The sequence below is a fragment of the Polistes dominula genome, unplaced genomic scaffold (genome assembly GCF_049000335.1).
Source record: "Polistes dominula isolate Pdom_NZ unplaced genomic scaffold, Pdom_raw_medaka contig_22, whole genome shotgun sequence".
In the NCBI taxonomy this organism is placed as follows: domain Eukaryota; kingdom Metazoa; phylum Arthropoda; class Insecta; order Hymenoptera; family Vespidae; genus Polistes; species Polistes dominula.
In genome coordinates, this window is record NW_028300966.1 from 5,155,265 (window position 1) to 5,179,441 (window position 24,177).

The 24,177-nt window shown below is 30.2% G+C and overlaps 6 protein-coding genes across 13 annotated transcripts in view; 4 read left to right on the forward strand and 2 right to left on the reverse strand.

The window, feature by feature from the left end:
- Positions 1 to 1,340: 1,340 nt before the first annotated feature.
- LOC149032487 (uncharacterized) lies at positions 1,341 to 2,460 on the reverse strand. Its single transcript, XM_089173128.1, has 3 exons — positions 2,108 to 2,460; positions 1,734 to 1,943; positions 1,341 to 1,606 (listed from the first exon to the last, which is right to left on the reverse strand). The coding sequence occupies exons 1-3, from the start codon at positions 2,262 to 2,264 to the stop codon at positions 1,341 to 1,343; spliced, it is 633 nt and encodes a 210-aa protein (XP_089029254.1). The 5' UTR covers positions 2,265 to 2,460.
- An 828-nt stretch (positions 2,461 to 3,288) lies between these two features.
- Positions 3,289 to 5,897, forward strand: oaf (BRICHOS-like domain-containing protein out at first). The gene is made up of 4 exons (XM_015330954.2): positions 3,289 to 3,542; positions 3,716 to 3,829; positions 3,927 to 4,245; positions 4,363 to 5,897. Exons 1-4 carry the CDS (start codon positions 3,450 to 3,452, stop codon positions 4,668 to 4,670), a joined length of 834 nt encoding a protein of 277 aa, XP_015186440.1. The 5' UTR covers positions 3,289 to 3,449; the 3' UTR covers positions 4,671 to 5,897.
- Positions 5,898 to 8,023: 2,126 nt separating this feature from the next.
- Positions 8,024 to 9,691, forward strand: LOC149032488 (troponin C, isoallergen Bla g 6.0101-like). The gene is made up of 5 exons (XM_015330931.2): positions 8,024 to 8,310; positions 8,408 to 8,441; positions 8,522 to 8,665; positions 8,799 to 9,053; positions 9,158 to 9,691. The coding sequence occupies exons 1-5, from the start codon at positions 8,287 to 8,289 to the stop codon at positions 9,181 to 9,183; spliced, it is 483 nt and encodes a 160-aa protein (XP_015186417.1). The 5' UTR covers positions 8,024 to 8,286; the 3' UTR covers positions 9,184 to 9,691.
- Positions 9,692 to 11,207: 1,516 nt separating this feature from the next.
- Positions 11,208 to 12,686, forward strand: LOC107071711 (troponin C, isoallergen Bla g 6.0201). The gene is made up of 5 exons (XM_015330932.2): positions 11,208 to 11,353; positions 11,433 to 11,460; positions 11,549 to 11,692; positions 11,779 to 12,030; positions 12,162 to 12,686. Exons 1-5 carry the CDS (start codon positions 11,351 to 11,353, stop codon positions 12,194 to 12,196), a joined length of 462 nt encoding a protein of 153 aa, XP_015186418.1. The 5' UTR covers positions 11,208 to 11,350; the 3' UTR covers positions 12,197 to 12,686.
- A 532-nt stretch (positions 12,687 to 13,218) lies between these two features.
- On the reverse strand, positions 13,219 to 21,605 carry Nt5c (5' nucleotidase C). 5 transcript variants are annotated; one of them, XM_015330929.2, is made up of 9 exons: positions 20,629 to 21,605; positions 19,016 to 19,390; positions 17,304 to 17,479; positions 17,008 to 17,235; positions 16,493 to 16,633; positions 16,236 to 16,393; positions 15,964 to 16,150; positions 14,854 to 14,994; positions 13,219 to 13,900 (listed from the first exon to the last, which is right to left on the reverse strand). In XM_015330929.2, exons 2-9 carry the CDS (start codon positions 19,215 to 19,217, stop codon positions 13,544 to 13,546), a joined length of 1,590 nt encoding a protein of 529 aa, XP_015186415.1. In that variant the 5' UTR covers positions 19,218 to 19,390; positions 20,629 to 21,605; the 3' UTR covers positions 13,219 to 13,543. The 5 variants fall into 5 exon arrangements, with proteins under 5 accessions (XP_015186415.1, XP_089029227.1, XP_089029229.1 ...); XM_089173101.1 differs by lacking the exon at positions 20,629 to 21,605 and adding an exon at positions 20,337 to 20,593; XM_089173103.1 differs by lacking the exon at positions 20,629 to 21,605 and adding an exon at positions 17,744 to 18,061 and having other exon boundaries at positions 19,016 to 19,148.
- The window catches only part of dyl (transmembrane protein dusky-like), a 38,469-nt gene continuing 33,225 nt past the window's right edge, over positions 18,934 to 24,177 (forward strand). For 2 of the 4 annotated variants that reach the window (XM_015330922.2, XM_015330926.2), the window contains exon 1: positions 22,266 to 23,313. Coding sequence is in view for 1 of the 4 variants with exons in the window: in XM_089173097.1 (XP_089029223.1) it covers positions 19,002 to 19,040 (39 nt within the window). In the remaining 3 variants the exon portion in view is untranslated. Of the gene's footprint in view, positions 19,041 to 22,265; positions 23,314 to 24,177 lie in introns of those variants that run through there. The other 2 variants (XM_089173096.1, XM_089173097.1) reach the window with 2 other exon arrangements.

Sequence of the window (24,177 nt, forward strand, 5' to 3'; positions counted from 1 at the left end):
AATGATACGAATTTCCTAAGAACATATTAATATAAGTCTATAATTCAAATATTAAATTAAAAAAAATGTAAACAAGTGCTAACCGTCAAGACATATAACGTTCATTATAAGTATAATAATAATAATATAATGTAAATTCATATATAATACGAGTGTTTAGTTATGTAATAATAGAAATAAAGATTTTAATTTTTGTAAATTTTTTACTGAGAATTTATAATTTGTTTAAAAATGAAAAACAATTGATCAAAGATTCCTTCTTACAAGTTTCATTAAATTTTAAATATTGTAATCAAAATGAACTTGAAAAAAATGAACATGTATTTGATACGTTGTTTAACATCGTTAACAGTTAACTAGTTCAAATATTGTATAGTATTATCGAGAGTCTTCAAAATACTGGTTATTTCAAAAAGAATAAAAAAGAAACTATTTGCTAAAGCGGAAACAAATTTGATGTTGGTACCACTTGGTCAAGGATATGCCAAAAAATTATCTTCATTAATCTGACTAATTTTAAGAAGAATTCAAGTGCAATAACTTATTATCGTATTTTTTTTCGATATTCACAATGTAAATAATATTAATATGTAGTATTCAATATCATAGGTTTGTATAATCTAAAGCAGTGGTTCTCAAGGTGGGCGATATCGCCCCCTGGTGGACGATGAAGCGGTCTGGGGGGGGGGGCGATGACGACCATAGGTGAACTTTGGGGAAAATGAACTACTAAAAAGGAAAAAATGTCATATATTGGCTGCTATACAACGTAAATAGTAGTAAAATATTACAAAAATTCCCTTATTCTTATCTTCGTGTCTGGTGAGCTTGGTGGGCTATGAAAACGGTTAAGGGGGCGATTGACACGAACTTAGCGAATTTAGCGGGTGTGCGATTAAAAAAACGTCATGAGTGCACACGAAAATACCCAAAAAATAGCCAAAATAGCCAAAAACCAGTTACTAAAAAAAGAAAAGGAAGAAAGCAATTTTTCAGTTGGAATGGGGGCGATAGGACAAAAAGTTTGGGAACCACTGTTCTAAAAGCTAAAACGCGTCTCGAAGTTCCAATATTTATTTATTATAATAAAATTATTAAATCTACTGTATTCATTGATAATTTGCATTTATAGATGATATTTACCAAATTACAGAAATATTTACCATTAAATACAGTTTTTATTATTCGAGAGAAAAATTTAGCCCATGGAGGATTAAAATTTTTAATGGAAAAAATGAAAGTATACGTATTTATTCAATAATTTATTTGACTTCAAGTTTTCTTATAAATATTATATATTTTATCAAAATTAGTAATGAAATTTTTTTAAAGGTGCATTATTAATATGTCCAGATTTTATTTTTTTGAGATCTTTGTATTTTTAATTCTAATTCATGTTTTCTTTCGTTAAAATGTTTTTTAACTATAGAAATTTGAGCAACAATAGAGGAATCTAGAATTGTTTCCATTGAATGAGTAAATTTCACAGCTTTATTTAATACATGATGCCAATCAATTTCAAATTCCAAGATCTCTGTAGTAATTTCTGGAAAATTATAATAAATATCTGCGAACCAAGCTGTACATGCTGCTATTGACAACATGTCTATAATATAAAATAAAAATATATCAACGACTTAAAATGTGAAATATTAAATATTAATTTTTTTTCGTATAACTTTAGGTTCATTTTTTTCAAATATGTATATAAAGGATAAAAGTATCTAACTTACTGTTTATAATATCTTCAGTTGTTGGAATAAGTTCATTTGTTGCATTAGATTTGGCCGCTAATAATATTTTTACAGATTCTTTAATCTTATTTACTATATCTCGAATAGAATTTTTGATATCTCCAAAGTTATAACATTTTTCATTCTCATTTTTAAAAACTTTTACAAACTTTCCATAATTTTCTTTTATTCTTGCAAACTCTTCCTCATCTATAATATATTTATAATATATATATATATATAATATTATCTGACCAGATAACCATAATAATATATATTATTATGTTTTTAATTATCATAGAAGATAATCATTTAAATAAAATAATAAAATAAATATTAGCTTGAAAATTTAAAGATATTTTCATAGCACGTACATTGTTCTTGATTCTGTAGAATTTTCTCCTCAGCATTTCTGAGTGAAGTGTTCATGTATTCTTTGCTTTGGAAATTTGAATTCGAAGTTTCCCCATTTATTTGCACAATCATTAACAGCACTAAAAACCACTCAATATACAGGAGTTTTCTTTGCATAATGGCCAAACAAGATGTGTATTATTTTATTTTAATCTTACGATGTATTATTAAGTATAATTAAGAATAATATTCTTTCTTAAAAGCCAATGCTTCTATACGTATACATATATTTACTTAATATTTGTGATACAAATGAAGACACATGGGAATAGCAAGTATATAAGCTAAATGCAAAATCAATGTAAAACTGATATTAAATGTCCTAATGAATAACGTTTATTTCAAACTTAATGAAAACATAATGTATTTATTCTATTCTACGTACATGTTATATTTATATAACAAAATAACGTTTCTAATTTTTATTTTAATAATGTTAATTATTTAAAAATAATTATTTTATCCTATGAAGAGAATTTTAATTTTGTAAAAGAGATAACATATTAATTAAATTAAATAAATAAATTACATTAAATAAAGCAAACGAAGACAAAAATTTGTTTTCTCCGAATTTACAACAGTGCAGTATAGGCACGGTGACCACTATTTCTAGAAGAAACTACAATAAAAAAAAATAAAATTCAGTACGTTTTTTTGTTTAAAAAAATTTTACAGAATAGTACTTTAAAATAAATTACGAGTGGTCATCGTAAGTATAGGAAGGTATTGAATTATTAAAAGGTGGACAAAATAATTATCTTTAGATGAAAATACCTAAAGAATAAATGATCAGAGTGATATAGTCATTCGGATCATTTTTATTCATAAAATTATAAAATATCGTAAAAAATAATCTAGAGCAAAAATTATTTTAATCATTAAATGTCGCACTGAGTATAATACAAGTTTTTCTTTTGAAGTTTTTTAATACGAATCTAGACAAAAGATATTATATTTAAATGTTCACCTTATCGTGAATTATTTTTATAAAGCATATATTAGGTGAGATGGGTATAACCAGGAGTAGTACATAGTAAGGATGCTACTGTTGCATAGAATTTTTATAGTTCATATTTTCGCCATATTTGTCGCTTTGAGCGACACATACATAGGGATCCACAACATCAAATAAAGAGTAAAAAATAACTAGAAGGAGTGTAATCAGTAGATGAGTACAAACATGACGAGTGATCGTTAATTTGCATATTGTTAATTTAATTATCTGACCAAATAACCTTATAACAATGATGAATACGAATCTTAGACTACGGTCGTGAAATTAAAGCTACTGATCATGCTACAATGAAGTTTGTCGAATTTCAAACAACCTTTATCGTTTTTCAATACTTAACTTCTATTTGTACGACACATTTACTTATAAATGTAAAAAATCAAGTAAGTATAATCATTCATTTTCAAACAGTATTTAAATTTGATTTACATTTTAGAGTAGTGTTAATTAGATATTCTTGATAACCTCAAATATTGATATTATTAACTAAGTCTAAGTTTAAGTTTAATATATTAGTGATAATTAATATTTTATTAATAATATACATATTAATTAGGGTGGCGATATTCTTCTTGAAACGATATCATCTAATGTTACCGAAGATGTAATTATCTTGGAATTTCAACGTTCTGATGGTACACTTGTAACGCAACTAATAGACTTCAAAAATGCAAGTATTAGTTAATATTTGGTATATTTATTTACTATATATACGTATAATTTAATTTAAGTATTGATGAGTAATTATTTCTTTATATTATATTTAGGAGGTACAAGTAATAAAGGCATTGGTTCTTGGTGAAGAGGAAAGAGGACAAAATCAGTATCAAGTTATGTGCTTCGTAAATCATTTTTATAAAGTTGATTTTATATCCTCCGATGCTATGTCTAAGCTACGTCAAAAGAACCCAGGCACTGTCCGTGTTGCCGAAGAAGATAAAGGTCATGCCAATTATACTATGGACTTGTTTTTAGATGTCTCTCAATCTAAGGATATTTCTAAACATGTAGCTAGTCTTTGTAGCGAAGCGGCTGGTTCAGCTTATACAAGAAACGAAGACATTAAACAGTGGATTCAAAGGCCAGGCAAGTTTTAACAATAAAGAAGTATATTTTTGAGTATACTTTCTTAAATATTAACATAATACTGTGTTTATTTATAGTAAGTGATGATAAATTTTATAAATGTAATTATTTTATCAGGATCTGTAGAGATGTCATTAATGACAGCAGTATACAACTTTACGCCTTCTCCTTTGCCAAATACTGTAGAAATGAAGTCGTCACCGTTTGTCTCTAAATGTGCTGACACATCCAATTTATGGGTACCTTGTACGTGTTCTTTAGAACTTTGTATTGGTTGGTATCCGTGTGGATTGAAATTTTGTAAAGGTAAAACTGAAGGTAGAAAAGTACCTAGCACTTATAGATGTGGTATAAAAACTTGTAAAAAATGTTTTATATTTACTTATTACTCAAAAATGAAGCAAAATTGTTTATGGGATGAATGACATATAAGAACGTTATTAGATGTGGATTCAACATGATTTAACACATAATGACACTTTTAAGTGCATTTTGTGCTTCGTACACAACTATAATAATTCCTATTGAATGAACAATATTCGTTGTTCACTTTTAATTACTCATCCTTTCAACAATTGTTTAGTATATTCAACAATTAAATAGGCTTTAATTAATTATTTCTACAAAAATTTGATTTTTATTGACGTTAGTTAGTTCAAAAATATATATCTTTAATGTTAATTCTTGTTTAAAAAGCTCTTGCACATTATTTTCTTATAATTTCAAGTTGTACCAATTGCAGGGAAACTAGTTTAATAATTAGCAAAACTTAGATCTGAAATGCACAAACTATTAAACATATGGCTCTTTTTTTATATATATGTATGTATATTTTTGAATGGATATATTTGTAATATAAACAAAAAAAGAAACCATATTTATCCAGGGTATATAAAATAGGATAAATTTAACTCACTCTACAGACATTCCGAGTTTCTAACGTTCCATCCCATGCTCATTTATAATATAACATTAAATTTCTCTTTTCATGAGCACCAATCTTCTGAACTATTTATCTGCTGTATCAATTTATATCAGTCAATAAAAATATAACATTCCTAAAATGCTTCAATTTAAGGGGCTACAGTTTTATCAATCTATATGTATCATAGAATATGTCTATATGATATATTACAAATGATTCATTCAAATTTATAAATATAATGTTTCAATGATGTATGTATACGAGAAAAGATCAAATTACTACAAGTTGTAAATCTTTGAAGACACTTTTGTATATAATATAGTAAAGCGCTGCCATTTTTATATTAAATAATACATTGGGGGTACATTTTAATTTCTTATTGTATATATTATAATAATAATACATTGAAAATTGAATAAGGAACAAAAATGCTCATGAAAATATTCGAACATTGTTTATATAAAAATTTATATTAAATATTAATAACTGAATGTACAATAAATAATAATATCTATAAAACAGTAATATATAATATGTATAAATTATATAAAGTAATTTCTTAAAAACTATGGGAAAAATGAAGAGAAAGTTAAGTATATTGATGTGTTTATAAATGAAATTAATGTATATGTTTTTTAATAAGAGAACATACTACGTATTTAGTAGCTACATTACTGTAAAAAAGACTGCGAAATCTGTCCAATGAATAAAAATAAATATAAATGTTCTTTGAGCTTCCTTACAAAATAGGATACATTTATAATCCAATAATTTTGAGATAGAAGTAAATGTAATGTAGCCATTATTGACTAAATTGCTTTAATATTAATATTTTTCTGAACCGTGTGAGAAGTGAACATTTTCTCGTAAAAATCGAACTTATTATTTTAGCCTCTTGAGTCCGCTCTATTATGTTTTTCAAAAATATAATATTAGGTTCATAATCATTGATCCCAAAAACCCTCAAATACAGACTTTTGAAAAGATTCAATTACTTGTAATGAAAATTTCTGACTTTTTTCAGTCCGCCATTTTGGTTTTCAGCAAAATAATATTAGATTTGTAATCAGTGATCTCGAAGACAATATATAAATTTTAAAAAAGATTAAATAAAGTTTTAATAATAAAAACGCCCACAATATATATATTTTTTAAATAATTTTAAATTCGTAATCAATAATCTCGGAAATTCTCAAATATTAATTTTCAATAAAATTAAACTACATCCTCTATACACTATACACGGTTAGTATGAGTTTATTTTAAGTTTTCCCTACATTGGTGGCTGTTATCGTATAGTGATTGTACGATGTATTTTGTAACTATGTGCGCGTATTAGGTAATTCGTATTATACATCGTTTCATGATAAATAATATCGCGAGTTTTTAAAAGTTATTGAATAAAAATAACTTGTAGAGTCACGCGTATATAATATTCAATTTTTTGGTTTTTAATATTATTTTGCATTATAGATTTACCACATTTATTTGTGGAAATTTTAATATACTCTTATATTACTAGTATACATTTATACTAATGTTTATTTGAATTTTTGCTTTATTCATTTATGCAATAATCACGAATCTTGACAGTCGATTACAGTATTTGGTACGTACTGCTATTAGTATATAAGTTTAGAAAATACGTGGTTGAACTGGGGTGTCGGAGGTGCTCTCTAGTTTAGAATTTTGTACTCTAGTGGTATGTGTTGCTGTCTATGTTTGCTTACTTAAAATATAGGTAATAGGGGCAGGCAGATAGCATTCTTTTTTAAGCGAATGTGTAAACTTTAATTTTAAGTTAGCAGGACTCGGAAACGGCACTGGGTTTGTTTCCCTTCAGGAGTGGAAGTTCCCGCTTCTGGGTTTATACAAAATTATCAGAAATTATATATTTTAATTCTATTACATTTACTTCGCAAATTTATTTTGTGATAATTCTGTAATATTTTTTATATATCATGATTCAAAGGAATTTTGCAATCTTTCGAAAAATTCATTTCTATTTCGATTCTATTTCAAATGAGATAAAGTCTCTAACAATCCCTTAAATAAAAAGATAAGCTTTAGGTATATTATTACATGTCAGTAGCTGTATTAAGATATTACCAATTACACAATAACAAAATAATAGTTTTTTAAGGCCTTTAGAGCTTTAAAGTCTTAATTAGGCCTGCTTTAGCAATCAAGGGATGAATTTATTCATTTTGAAACGAACTAATGTTTGTATCGAATTGTACGATCAATTTCGGGCAAATGTGAGATATGTAATAGTTAGTTGGTGGGCATACGAGGTTAGAAGCAACTGCCAGGCGTACTTTTTTTATAGGTGAGCTGTTTCTGGCAATCAACTGCAATTCTCTAAAAGGATGCAATGCCAATAAGAAACCACTGTAAGGGGTATCGCACTGCAATCGGCATAAACTTGTCTGCTGCGTATGATGCCATCAAACGCGTGGGCGTATGAATTGTTTGATTATATACAGATGTTCGTTTATTTTTTGGCTACGAAAACAACGCAAATTGTTTGACACACATATCTTAAGGATTCGAGTTTTCATGATAATTTGCGTTAATTAATTTAGAATCAACACAATCGGCTTCACAAAATACATATGTACATATATGTATAACTATAATATCTATATTTTAAATCTTTTGATTTAATATCTAATGTAATAACGCTAAATATTTTAAGCGTTCTAGTTCTTATTGTTAATAAACAAAAGGTTTATTAAAACAATAAGAAGAAATAGTATTATGATTTTTCGCCATATCGATTTCGATAGATTACGTTTGCGTCACAAGTTTGCGATTTGTTTCGCAAAGTATCTAGCGTGCAATGGATCTCAATTAAGCATTGCTATATAGTCTCTTTGAATTGACAGATGATTGGTAATGATCTATTAACACTGATAAAAATGTCTCAGCGTTGCTATTAATTAGTTTACGAACGCTCACCATCGGTATAACATTTTCATCGGTAGAGTAAGTTGACAGGCGTATATTTGTCTCTTCGGATAATCGGATCGATCATTCGGTATCTCGCTTCGGTGATACTTGCTTTAATATCATTATCAAACTCCTGATACCTATATACATTAGTGCGTATAATCATGTGGGCAGAAAATGAAGAAATGGTAATTATTTTTCGCGTATCGAAATATAATATACGATAATTTAGAAAAATTAAAATTCGCTCAATCTCTTTGAACATTTAATATTTTATTTTTGTAGCAAGAAATTGATCTCAGCAAGGATCAACTTAAACGTGAGTATTGTATATTTGGTATAACATTAATCGTTATTCAATTATTCGTATTAAAACATATTTTACATAAAACTTGGTAGATCTTAAAATGGCATTCGACACATTCGATCCCGAAAAGAAAGGCACTATTCAAACCTCGATGATTGGAACAATTTTAGAAATGTTAGGACACGAAATAAGAGGTGTTAATTTGCCAGACATGATCGCAACTTATGACTTATGGGGTGCGTTTAATTCTATCATAAAAAGGATTCTCAATTATTTTATACTTTTCGATTTTTAAAAGGAATGAAAAAGTAATTAAATTATTTTTTCTTTTTGTTGACCAAAACCAAAAACAATGCAATGTCAATTTAGGGACGGGAGAGTTAAAATTTGACGAATTCACCAAATTGGCATCTCGTTTTATGGAAGAGGACACGGACACGGAAGCAATGAAAGAGGAACTTAGGGAAGCTTTTCGAATTTACGATAAGGAAGGAAACGGTTATATTACCACCGATGTCTTCCGAGACATCCTTCATGAGTTGGACGACCAACTGTCCCCGGAGGAACTTGACATGATTATAGAGGAAGTGGACACTGATGGATCTGGCACACTTGACTTTGAAGGTAAAAAGAAGGCTTTTTTCTTTAAAAATTGCTTGTGTATACGGTATGCAGGTTTGTCTCTGTTCGATCTATCCTAGAGCTAAAATTGATAATTTATACTTCAGAATTCATGGAGGTCATGACGGGATAAATGATGAGCTTCTCGTCAGAATTAGCAACATTCACCAATGCGGACGAGAAGACCAAAAACATCATGTCAAGTGTACATATAGGGACATGTCTGCTTTTTCGAGTGTATGTGTGTACGCGTATGAGTGTGCGTTCGGCAGCATGTTCTTTGATCAAATTATATATTATATAAAATTTGATTATATGCAGTTGAAGTCTGTGCTTTTTAAAATTCCAGGATTGATTTTAGAGTTTTAACAAACTTCTTTTTTCAAAAGATCTTGAAATCGATAGAAATACATCTTGATGCATTTAACAAAGTTGAAATTTCATGAAATTCTATAGTTTGATCAAGAAACGTATTTTGCTGATACGCAAAACAATCATTATATAAAGTTTATAGAATCGTCTTCAATTAATGTAAACTTTTATTTGAATTTAATATGAATTCTTATCTAAAAATATATAAACAATTATAATGTGTGAATTTAGAAAAAATTTAATAAAGAGATAAAAATCGTAAAACATTACATTATCATCGTTCTTGATGAAATTATTTCCAGATCATTTAAATATATAATAATTGTTTAATTTACCTGCACACGTATACATCATACGTTCTAATAGTATATTTACAATTATTAAGTTTAGAGTGACGTTCACTAATTTTGTAAGAATTATATTTATAAAATATTCGCAACTATTTAATCGTTTACAAAAGGTAGAACAAAAGTAGAAAGAAATATAACATCGAAATAGTGACGACAGTAAGCTCTGCAGTATGTCAGATTTAACGATAGATTATCCACCCATGTATTCACCAATTTCCACTCGTCTTTTACGAGCTTATAATTAGCGACCTCTAAGAATAAAACACCTGCAGTTATTACGTAGAACCTTCTTAGATTCGTCTCAAGATTGTGTTTCCGGCGTAAAGCCAACTATGTCTATTGTCATAGCTTTCATCTGACACGTGTCTCACACAAATGTAATAAACTAATGCCACTTAGTAAGGTAATACGTTTTTGGCTTGATATCATATTCTTACTGACATTTAACGTTATGAACTACTAATTGTAAGTTAATAATTATAACTTAGTTGTAAAAATGCAAAGAAACGTAAATTTTATTTGCCGATAATGCCCATAGATATAATAAACTTCATTTCGATTCAATTACTATAGCTTTTTTAAGAGAAGTAAATGAATAACACAATTCTGAATTTTGTAAATAATTTGATGATCAATTCGAATGAAATTCCAAAAATTTATTAAAAGTGATTATACCTAATACGCTTAATAAAGTTTAATAGACTAAATTCTATTATAGATCGTTGATCGTTGATATCTCTGTAAAAGCAATTACAGTTTAGCAATTAGCAGGGTTGCGTCAGAACATAACTAAAAGTTTTCATCTACATTTAAATATTAACTATATAGGAAAGATATTAAAACTCCCATTTATTAAGTAATGTTCAGGTATAATTGAAAAATAAACATATAATATATACGTTTAAATAAGTAGTTATATACATTTGTTACTATCGACTGTATCCATTAGTAAAATAAAAATACAAAATAAATGTTAAAATGAAATAAATATACAATGGCAAAAAAAATGTATATTACCTATAAACACGTAAATGTATGCTCCTAGAAATAGTTAATGACAAACATTCCAAGTGCGATGATTTCCAATTGGATCCATGTAGAAGCAATATTTGTAAGACTTAGCAACTTGTTCTGCTTAATTTCGTGTATATTATCATTACTATACGTTGCACAAATCGATAACGGATTGTAATCGATTGAACGCATCGGAAGTCGAGGATTTATGGAAGTAAAGAGGAACACTCGTGCGAATACTTGGTGTTGCAAGCAAGAAACCATTAACGCGGCTTTGGTACAATTGTGATGTGTTTAAGGAAGTAGGAGGAGTGGGGGGTACGTCCTCGATGAATTTGAAAACCGCTACATTCGAGGATTTGTAGATATTAGCACGCACAATTATGTGCCAGATCTTCGATATGACCACTTAAAACAGAAGTCCACAGCCAGAATTTGGTGCATACTCAGATAACTCGTGGACGTGGACGTGGACGTGGACGAGGACTTGGACGTGGACGTGGACGTGTCAATTGACAAGCTTGTTGTTTTAACATTTGAACATTCAATTATTAGAATCTCATCATGGTAAGTAGTGTTTTTAGTTTTAGAATTAAACCTATAATGAATAGAAAAAAGAATTGTAGAGTCTCAATTACGTTAACAGGATGATCTGACAAAGGACCAAATTGCGCGTAAGTGCGAATATAAGATTTCAAAATTAATAACAACTGATTTTTCTTATGATCGATCGACATTTTTTAATATTACGTATTACTTAAGTGTTGAAGAAAGCATTCAGCGCGTTTGATCATGAAAAGAAGGGTTGCATCGGCACTGACATGGTTGGCACAATTCTAACGATGTTGGGTTACGAGTTGAGTGAAAAAACACTTCAAGAAATCATTAAAGAGGTAGACGAAGATGGTGCGTGTTTAAAATATGCCAAAGGATAGATATTGTTTTTTTTTTCATATATTGTGTTTGTTTTTATCTTCATTTTATTCTTATAGGTTCCGGCGAGCTGGAATTCGAAGAATTCTGCACCTTAGCTGCGAGATTTTTAGTAGAAGAAGATACGGAGGCAATGCAACAAGAATTACGCGAGGCATTCCGTTTATACGACAAAGAAGGTAATGGTTACATTACAACCGCGGTATTTCGTGACATTCTTCATGAACTGGACGACAAGTTGACGAACGAGGAATTAGATCTGATGATCGAGGAAATTGATGCTGATGGTTCGGGAACTCTCGATTTTGATGGTAATATATATAATATATTTCATTCAAATAATAATGTGTGTCATGAGAAAGTGGTTTAAATTTAATGATTTTTATAATAATCAACACAATTTGACCCGATCTAATCAATGAAGGATCATTTTACTTTACAGAGTTTATGGAAGTCATGACTGGTGGTGACGACTAGCAAGTGGTCGTTTAGATTTTTTGAAGGTCACGTTTCAGCACGTAATTGGCAGCGATCACGGGAATGCTGACGTATTCATATTTTCTTAAACTTGGCAATAGTTAACACGATGAAGAACGTGCGAGTGGAAAGAAAAGCCAAGAGATAAGCTGTTATAAATTATTATACTAATTTATCTCTGTCGTTCGTTCGACCCCTGGCGCTTACCCTTTTTTACTTTTAGTTTCACACTTGAAAATGTAATCCCTGATAATTTCTTTTATGTAAAGCAAGTTTACGTATTACCATGAAGATTTTTTTAGTATAAGTTTACGTACTTACATAATTTTAATAGAAAAACAATTTGAATTGTAGAATCTTCAATATTTGCTGGTCACATTCCTGGTCTCGTTTTACATTCAATATATACAAGAACGTAGAAATATTAAATAAAACGTCATATGAATACGAAGGACTATCGTATTATATTATAATAAATATCTATAAATAATTAACGAATTTATTATATTCCCTATTATTCGTAAATACTATATAATATAATAATACTAAATAAAAAGAGAAAAAAATATATACTATATAATATAATAATAATAAATAATTTACGAATACTGCAGTGATCCACGAAAAAAGGAAAAGAGCCAAGAATAAGAAAAATAATAAAGAACGTTGGCGAAATATTCAAAGTTGTCAACTTGTGAAATACGATTCACTTGCTTTCTTTGGACCATTGGAATCAATGCTATTCTTATATGTTAAAATAAATTATAATCTATTGTTGGATGGAAAGTTCCTAGGCAAGCAAGTTTACTATTATATTTTATTTTTCATTCGAGTGTATTTTTATGCTTTTAATGGTGTTTAATTAAATTAAGAAATTTAATGCAAATTGACGGTAAATTTTATTAATACGCTACTTACATATGTATATATATATATATATATACACGCGATATTTCATCGATGAAAGTATAAGAATTTCATTAAATTTTTGTTCGCATAAAATTAATAGAGAATATCACGTGTGCAATGATGCAATAATGCTTTAATATTTTACAAATTACTTATCTACACATTCATTACATTTATACATTTAGATGATCTTATAATAACGAGATTTCAATAAATGAATAAAATCCTACAACTCGATCAACAAGTGTTTTAGTTGAGAAGCTTTTATATCGATCTTTCTATTTTTCTATTCAAATTTCAACTAGATCAACTATACATTGTACTTATATTAATGCCTCGAATGAAGCTCTCGAGAGTATTTTTGATTTTTTTCTGTAATTAATTATATTATATTTAAGATAAAAAGAAAAATGGAAGACATTTATAAATTGGAACTATTTACACAAAGTAACTCGTGTATTCATGAGGCATAACACCTCTCCTCGGATAAAATGTATGACTCGTTGAATATTCTAAAAGATTCGTGATCGAGCTCATGTAAACATCAGCAAATCTAAAAAGTCTTCTTGAGAAATAGGTCGGATTGTGATACGTTCTGAAAACCGAGCCGAATTGTTGATTGAATACACATTTTATTTCATTTCTCAATTGGTCGCGTTCCATCATCCATTTATTAAGTTCGTCCTGTACTTCGGGACCCTCATAATCTTGATGTTCTTCTATTAAACCGGTCAACATTTGAAGCCAATTTGCATTCTCCTTAAATTTTGGATCGTTAAGCGTTTCAATTTCGTGCTGTAAATTAAGATACATTGATTAAATATTAAATATTATATATATATATATTATATATAAATTTGTCATAAAATAATCAAACTTAAATCTTCAATATCATTCAAATAGTGAGGTTTACGGAAAAAATATAAGATACCTTTTTTGTAGAGCATTAAATTTCCTACAAAATTCGTCTAGAATATGTTTCTGTACAATCAATAAATGATGAGGTATCAATTTTAATCTATTAGATTGAAAAAAAAAATAAAAAACTGCGATGCGGAGGATCTTCCTATTGAAATTAAGAGCTCATATTTGGTGAGAATTTTTTTAAGGTCTCTAGCAACCCATTTTTCTGTGGCACTTGTAAAAAAAAAATATGTCATTTTTTTGACCCACCCTAATATATATATGTGTGTATATATATTATTTCGCTTACACTTTCGCGTTAATTGACTTCTAGTGTTCATTGTCTTATCTAATACTGATGCTGCTATTGTTGTTGGATTAATGTTATAAATTTTTAACACTTTTACTATATCTACGTATTTACGATTTTTATACGAAGTTATTGTCACAATTCAGTTGATAAAAGCAGACTAAACGTTTTGCAGAAGTATTACAATTAATACGAAAGAAAATATTTGTAGATAAATATTTGTAGATAATAAAGAATTACTAGAGAAATAATTCAGTGATCGCGTATTCTCAAAAATTTTCGAATATGATTTTTTCGAAAGAAAAAAGAAAAAATGTACATTCTTTTCTATGACTTATTTTGACATATAGAATCAATTAATTCTCTACCTGATAGATGATGTTCGGATAAATCTTGTATTAATACATATACATATAACAATGAAACATTTAAACTTTTAATTTATAATATTTCTAAACATCTTTAATTATTCTAATAATATATCTTTAATATAAATCATTATACATTTATTCTATATAAAAGATTTTATATTTACAGTTAACTCCTTAATTATTGCGCCAGTTCTCCAACCATGTTCCAGAGTTACGTCTGCCAAATCACTGTACGGATGATCACCAAAATACAACACCTGATGTCCTCGCCATCCTGTCATATCTTGCAACTGTTTAACCGTACCCTATTATTTTCGAAAAAAAATTTCTTACTATTATTTTATTCTCATACAAAATAAATCTTGCTGTCAAAGAACTGCAGAAAAGTAAAGATAGTCTGTAGCCGAACGGGACAACATAACTGTTAATATATGCGGACGATATTGCCTTTTTGGCGGACAATAAGGAGACAGTTAATAACACGAAAACCCTATTAGACGAAACAAAAAAATTAGGGCTGTAAATAAGTGTGGATAAAACCAAATATATAGTCACTGGTCACCGATAAAATTCAGAATGTGCGTAACATTGGAACTTTGGTCGTCCGGGATAAAATTTTTGAACGGGTCAGCAACTTTAGGTATTTAGAATCGATCCTTAACCAGACGAATGAAATAAACGAAGAACTTAAGAAAAGAATCAATTCAGGCAATGCATGCTTTTATTCGGTCAATAAATTACTCAGCTCGCGGGTGCTGTTTAGGCGTTTAAAAATCAGAATATACGGAACGATAATCCTACCGGTAGTCCTTTGTGGCAGCGAAATGTGGTCACTTACGTTACGGGATGAGAAAAAATTTAGGGTTTACGAGAATAAAGTTCTTTGTAAAATCTTCAGTGCAAAACGCGATGAGGAAACGGGTGAATGAAGAAAACTACATAACGTTGAATTGCACTAATTGTATAATATAATAAACAAGACATTAATAACGTCGTAAAATCATGCCGATTAAGATGAGCAGACTACGTGGCGCGTATGGGTGAGAAGCGAACAGCTTATAAAATACTAATCTGTATACCTAAGGGGAAAAGACCACTGGGTAGACCAAGACGTTGGTACGAGAACCGCGAATGGAGGGGTAGTGCTCAGGGAATACTAGCGGGATTTGCTATTTGTGGCAATAAACTTTTAAGTTCCTAACGCTAATTAATAACACAATAACGAAATTAATCTTATTGTCAAACAAATCTTATACAGATAAAATACTACTTACTTCTAAGTATATAACACCTTTTCGAAGTTTGGTTACACGATCCCATAGTTGAGTTTTTTTCACCTCGTCGTAAATTCGTAATGGCCGTGATTCCTCCGTGAAGAATCTTGGTTTTCTTGCTTGCACGATCACAACGTCAAAGTAATCCTTCCAATTATCGCCAACCAAAAATTTCATACCTTTATCACTGCAAAAAAATATAATTTATTTCTCATAACGATTAATAACAACAAAATGAATACAATATTTCGTAAACTATAATAGAAAGTTACACAAAATGAAATGGACTGTTTGTCACCAAGAACATATTTTTGTCAGCATTTTTGAGCCGCTCGAAGAACCTCCTTAAATCCTTGTTCTGTTCCAAATATTCGGCTACATTTTTTGTTACCATACCATGCATTATGGGATGACAACTTTGTACAGAATTCTGTATCGTAAAATAATAATCCATTAATTTAACGAAACACCATTACGTTAAAAGTAATTCAAACGTGTCGCGGTATGTTGAGCCGTTATTTTACTTTACCTTAACATCTCGGAAAAGTATTTCTGGATGATAATCGATATGATTCCTTAAAAAGTATTCCGTGACGTTGCATAGTAAACCCATTTCCGGTACGGAAAAGAGATCTGCTAGTTGTACCATTTTTGTTCGATGTAAACCATCCTTTAATTAAAAAGAAATATTTTTGATATTCAAACGAATCAATTTAAAATAACATCAAACTAGAAATGTATTTACCTTATGCTATCCCCATCCCATAAGGAACCATCGATAATGCATACAAATATAAAATTTGACTTTAATTATACCATTATGTTTTTTTTTATATCGCAAATTCATTTCATATTAATGGTTCTCGTATAAATGCGATTAGTAAATAAGATTGATGAGACTTAAGAGTTTATAGAGAAAAAAGAGTGATATATATATTAAAGTAATAAAAATTACGAAGTAATGTGAAAGGGATTGAGAGAGGAGAGAGAGAGAGAGAGAGAGAGAGAGATCGCATTGCATTAAAGAGAATTTAAATTGGTAACCTGTGAATGTTTGTGAGGTGCTTCAACATAAGCTATTGGAATTATTCTGTTCTTGTAGAGCCTCAGAACTTCGTCGTCCGGTAAAGGGTGTAGACCTCGATAAACACTACCAAACTGAATTTGTAGGAAACTGTCCAGTTTCAGCAATAGACCCTTTTCGATATCGTAATGAAGTCCACGAACAGCAAAATCCTCTTTATATTCGAGTGCTTTGATTCCTTCTGGATACTTGGTAATTATATTTTCCGTTTTAGTTATTTCAATATTAATTTGAAATGAATAATTTAAAACAATACCTTGTATTTTTCTATTAACATGTCTCGTCCTAAGTTATAAAGTAGATAGTCCATCGAAGGCTTGTAACAAGCAAGAGTGTAATCATAATCGAATCCATATACTTGAACTTCCTTCAGATCCAACTCGTTGCAAGCAAAGACACCTTTAGGATTGACATCTTGTGGAAGCTTCTTTGCTGCGTAAATAAAGTTATTTATTAATCATTATTTTTTTAACAGATATATTTAGATAAAAGAGTTGAATTTATTTACTGTTTCATATTATAGGGATTTACAATTTGTATATATTTAAGAAATAGCATCTTTCGAAAATAAGTCATTTCAAAGATCGTTACTCTACAAAATATATGTTTATAATATGCATAATAGGCATAATATATGTGTGTGTGTGTGTGTGCGCGCGTAAATATGTAACTTGTTACGTTTAATATTATACATACGTATACAATTTGCATGTTATGTCTGGTATAAGAATAGTATTGTCCGTATATATATTTATACAAGTTGCATATACGACATCTGTTGTATATATTGTATAATATTGTGTCCAGGAAAACTTGAAAATAATTCCTTTTGCTCGACGTGGCACGTTGTTTACGGTGGGTCAGAATCGCGAATCAGGCCACCGGATCCATAATGCAATTTGACATTATTACGGAACGCGCACTGACTAAATGAAGAAAGCGAGCCCATCTTGTCATCGTATTTCTCCTTTGCCTGATATTTTAATTTTTTTTCTTCTTTACGTCTTCACGCAACTAAAGTGTAAAAGAAGAGAAAGAAAAGAAACTTAACTCGATATCGAACCGAGCAATTAAGGTGCTTATCTCGTAACATAAACCATACAATTCTGAGATAAAGGTCACACGGATCTCGATATAAAAAATTCAATTTCTTTTTTCTTCTATGCGTTTCCATGATTCGACAAGAGATCCAACGAATTCATTTTTTTATTAACAGCAATATCGATATGCCAAATAAGAGAGATTTAACGAATCTGTTACACAGATTTACAAGATATGTAATTCGAAAATCGAAGTAATATTTAAATGTAAGTATTTTTAATTAAGTAATTGTATCGGCAAGAACAATTTTTGTCAACATATACGTAACGTGTAATTTAAATATTATAATACATCTATGTATTATGTATAAGCATATATAATACTTACGTATCCCAGCATATTCGCTAAATTACGAGGGGTTTGCTTCGATGGTGTAGTATTACACGTCACTAACGAGTATACGTAATCTCTTCGCAAACAAGAGGATATTTATGAGAATCACCGTCAATTGGCTTTGTGAGACTAATACTTGGGTATACGTTATAATTTTCGCTTGGAAACAAGATCTCGAAAAGCTTTTCCTCAAAGGTGTTTGATATCGTGATTTTCATTGTTCTAATTAAATTCTATACATAACTTTGAATTAAAATAATAATAATACAAGATTTAAATCATGTATATTATAATTCTGTAATGTTTGGAAAAGAACAAGGAAAGAATAAGATAATCTTTTAAGTTTGCCGCAAACAACGTAAGGTAGGCTGGGTTGTAGGCGTTAAGAGATGATGCGCATGCGCAATAGTAAATATATACGAAAAGGAAAAGTGGCGCCTTAGAAAAGCATATTCAGCGCCATAGTGCGTGGCAAGTAGTGTTAGGTTGGGTTAAGCAAGATGGCAGTGAAAGAGTTACGATGGGTATACTCACATTTGCACTTCTCCAATATTCTCAGGTAATTTCCGCGCATGTCATGTCGAGTAACTTTGCCACGATTGATCGCACGATCACCAATCGATCGGATTCTTTTGTCGACATCGATGCGACAAAGTAAAAAACGACGAGACAAGTAGTTATTGCTTGTAACTTGATACGACGTCGCGACACCGACGGCAATCCTCGCGTGCAACATTACGAACAACTACTATTGGCGGACGAGTCGGTAACTCGAACGCGAAGCTTCGAGTCTATTGGCGCGGCTGATGCCGCGGCAAATTTGAATTTCTTCTACTTCTTATTCTTCTTCTTCCGCTTCCTCTTGGCCTGTTTCGTTTTCGTCTTTGATTGTCTCAGTGTACTTGAAATCTGAAAAAGTATTCCCAACCAAAATTGACTTTTATCAATTATCTAATCGTTCATATAATAATATAATCTAGAGCGTACACTCGACTATCTTTTGGTTTGGACTTATAATGATCAATAAGAAATGTCGAAGAATAATACAGTTTTATTATTTTTAAAAATTATATTTGGTTGCTACTATTGCGTTTTCATTACGCTGCCATTTTTAACGCTTATACCAAATTGATTAAAGGCCAAATGTTTACATTAGTTAGAATTAGCTCTTATATTGCATAAATATATATATAATATTTGTAATCTTAATTACTCTACTATTAAGTAGAGATAATTCAGTGTAAGCGTACTTGACTAATTAAATTTGTAAGCACAATTATCTCGAAAACAGGAACTGAAAAGAACAAATGTTATTTCTTTTAATTGATCCATATTCTATGTAATAATTTTTAAAATATTTTTTAAACCGCACTGTTTTTAAATAGTCTATGAAACGTTGCATACATAACAGTTTAAAATTTTGTCGGTTAGTTACCAAACCGAAAATATATACTCGAATTTGAAGGTGCACGTGCCTGTTGATAGAGAGAACGTGTTAATGAGTTGTTTACACGAAGATGATGTATATGTAAGAATTATAGAAGATGGCGTCGAAATGAAGCGCGTTACGTGGCCTTGTTACGATATGCTTGATCTAATTTGTTCTAGGCATATCATGCTACTCGCGTTACGCAATTCTTTAGGCGTCATAGATTATGACAGATCATGTTATAATAGGTAGGCATCGTGCTGGTAACCGCAGTATCATATGCGACGCGGTAACGATCACATGCATGCGAAATATGCAACAAAACAACAGTTTCGATTTTACTAATAATATTATTTTTTTTCTCCACGTTTTTTGATCTTTAAGTATTAATCTCTTTTTTCCTTCCACGTGTATAATATACTTTACCTAAAGATCAATTAGCAACGAGAATATTATTGTTAGATATATTTAAATATTCTTATCAGTTCTTTATTTTGATATGAAGAAAGAATCGTAAAGAGAAGAAGAGAAGGAAGTATCGCGTCCACGTTCACTTTTGTTCGCGACTATCGAACCCCCTGCATCTTACCCCCACCCCTTTTTATTTCACGAAAGATGCGTGGATCCAAATTGTCATCTTGTTTTTGTTTTTTTTATTTTTTTCTTCTCTCACGAACACGAGGCGATGCCGCAGTCCGTTTATAAATGTAGAACTCACGCAATATTGTTGAACAAAATGCCTGTGTCGAGAGTCCTCCCGCTCGTCGATTTACCAACTGCCGTCCAAGTGTTCATTCCTGGCTCTGCTTCCTCTCCCGTACGTTTCTCTCTCGTTCCCTCTTTCTCTCTCTCTTCCTTTCCCTCTCCTCCCTCTCGCTTCTCCATCCTCTAACGTACGACCTTTCTCTCTCGATGCGTTACAATTGCCTCTCTCTCTATCTCTCTCGACTCGTCTCCCTCGAAAGAGACACACATAGTCTATTTATATCTTTCTGTCTTTCGATCTTCGAATTCCAAGACACACCACCTGGCCATGACTTTGAAGCCTGATAAGTGTTCGTCTCTACACATGTCTATCGCAAGAAGCAATTGTCACTTTGCTCTTACTACTATGATTTTTGTCGATACAATTGTTAGATTATAATTAGCATTGAAAAGAAATGAAACGCAAAGAAATTTCTAAGGGCTCTATTTCTTTAGTTATCTAAAGGAAAATCATATTGGCGGGAATGCTTCAATCTGTTTTAATACCTTATTTTCTTAGATTTGTTACACATCATTGTTTAATATTTAGAGTTTTCATATAACGTTTATATATACATATATTTTAAAATAATATTAATAGTATAACATGTTTTAAGGTAAAGGAACTTCTATGTTATTTTGAGCACTTATTGTGAGAGAAGCGCGCCTTTTAAAATATTTACGATATTTATACGTATATATATAGTAAATACTATATTTTGTGATGAATCCTTATGTTCGATTTTATAGTAAACATAGAATCATTTTTTTTCTGTAATTTTTTCCTGTAATTTTTTCCTGAACAATTATTAGGAAGTATTAACCAATGTATTACATACATACATACACGTATATTTTATTCCTTTCGTTCGCATAAATAATATTACGATGACAATAGCAACATGTTAGCCTGAATCTTAAATCGTTTAGTAACTTGTTGACACGTAGAACATTCTCTAATAGATGATTTATGATTTGATACACAATTCGAATCATCGCACTAATACATTCTTTGATATTTAGTTAAATCCTATGATTGAATTTATCGAAATATAATTTAGAAAAGTCTATAAAAATTGATAAAGTTTTAATGACAATGATATTATAATATTATTTTTTGCATAACAACGAAAAAGAAATAATTATGAATTATAGGAAAAAGTTGAAAAAGAAAAATAAGAATGGAAATGGAAAAACAATACTTGTCATCGTCCAATCGATTGATTCTGTGGTTCAGAGCGCAACCGTACTTTGCCATATGTAGTCATTCCGTTGCTACCAGTGGAACGCGACCCCATTACCTTAATCTTTTACCGGTTGCCGGTCGTCGTACTTCGCGTGAATTTGTTTTTGATTGGCGCGCCTTTACGATCAGTCGATTATACGATTTTCACTGTCGTCTGGGCGTATTCTTCCTTGTATTTCAAAATTTTTCTCCTTTCGTAATGTACATAAAATGAACATTGAAAAATCAATAGTAGAGTGTATCATTAGAAAAAAATCAATCGAATTCAAGAAAGAAAAAAAAATTTGTCTATCTAACAAGACACATTTTTCTTTTTCTTCTATTTTCTATTGGTGGAGCAATAATAATTAATAATTGTTCCGTAGCGTTTCTCGCAGGTGCGTTCGTTCCTTTTCTATATGAAGAGAACCCGTCACTCGTATATCTAGAACGCGGTGATCGTAAGAAAAATGGACCTAGATGTTTTGCCACCGATCTCGACCGGTTTCTTCAACGCCAAAAGCGGCTCGCACGCGTGATCAAATTCTCTTAATCGTTAAGAAAGTTTGCACATGGTATGGTATGCAGGTACATGAGATACATATACACCTATAGAAAAATATTTGAGGACTTCCTACAATGATATCGGCTTATCATTTCGCATGACAATAAAAACCATCATGGAGATATCTTGCGTGCTACTTCAAAGTAGGAGTCTTGAAACGGTACTGACACATGGATGCGGTAATGAAGGAATATCGCTAATTAATGTTTATCTCACACCTCTTTCTTTCTCTCTATTACACTCATACAAAATCAAACACATACACGTATTTCATGATGCTCGATAAAACAACTCTAACGGGAAACGAAAATTTGGTATCGTTTTTTTATGATTCAAAATCCTATCGAAATTCTCGTCTACCCCGTTTGACGTCACATTCGGCAATTAACTACGAGATGGGTATTAAATTTACATATAGTAGTTGAAAAAATATTTTTTTTTTCGATACAACGTATACTTTGAAACGAATGTGAAATATTATATTATAAAATATTTATTTTTTCGAGATACACGTATTTTTTTCATGCGAATAATATCATTAATGTCTCGATTTAATGTCTCGATAATAATAAGATAAACATTATTGTCCAAGTATAATATAACATATGCCGAAATAAATATGTTAAAATTTTCGTTTTATCGATATTTTTGTTTTTGTCTACTTTTGTGAATTGAAATTTGGAGAATATGAAAATTTGGAAGTACTGTGATTTAACGACTACTAACATGTCGACATCGTCGATCGCGCAACGCTCGTGAATGTCAGGAAGACAGAAGAACGCAGATAGCTAGGGGCACTGTTCTGCTGACCTACTCCACGATTATCACTCACTACAGTCGATCGCGTCGTCGTCGTAAGCCAAATACAGGTGCGTGTGCGTTAACTAGCCTTGCCAACTATATATTTATACATATATATATATATATATATATATATATATATATATATATATATATATATGTATATATATTGTATACTTATACTTATGTATCATGCTCTGAGAAAAGGAGGACGCGCTCCGCGGGGACTTAATCAAATAAACGGAGCTATTTTATTCAGCGATCGTACAAACCCCTTCTTTCATTATTCCCTTTATTCTCATTTCGACGTAATCTAGAAATACACGCTGCGTACGTAACCTGCCTATACTGCGTAGTTTAATTGACGTGATTAAAAATTCGTTAATCATAGTGATAATATATATATATTAGGGTGGGTCAAAAAAATGACATATTTTTTTTTTTCAAGTGCCACGGAAAAATGGGTTGCTAGACACCTTAAAACAATTCTCACCAAATATGAGACAAATATTCAGAAACAAAAATTAGTACACATGAAAGTTTGATGATGAATATCTTTTGAACGCTTAATTTAATCACCAAAACATAAGACACCATTTTTATAGAGCAGTTAATTTCTTACAAAAATTTGTATTGCGCATCTTATAATAGTCATTTATTGTAGAGTTATAAAATTCATAAACAAAAATGAAATTTGTCTAAAAATCATCAAATTTAAATCTTCAATATCATTCAAATGGTGAGGTTTACGGAAAAAATATAAGATACCTTTTTTGTAGAGCATTAAATTTCCTACAAAATTCGTCTAAAACATTTTTCTGTACAATCAATAAATGATGAGGTATGAATTTTAATCTATTAGACTGAAAAAAAAAAAATAAAAAACTGCGATGCGGAGGATCTTCCTATTGAAATTAAGAGCTCATATTTGG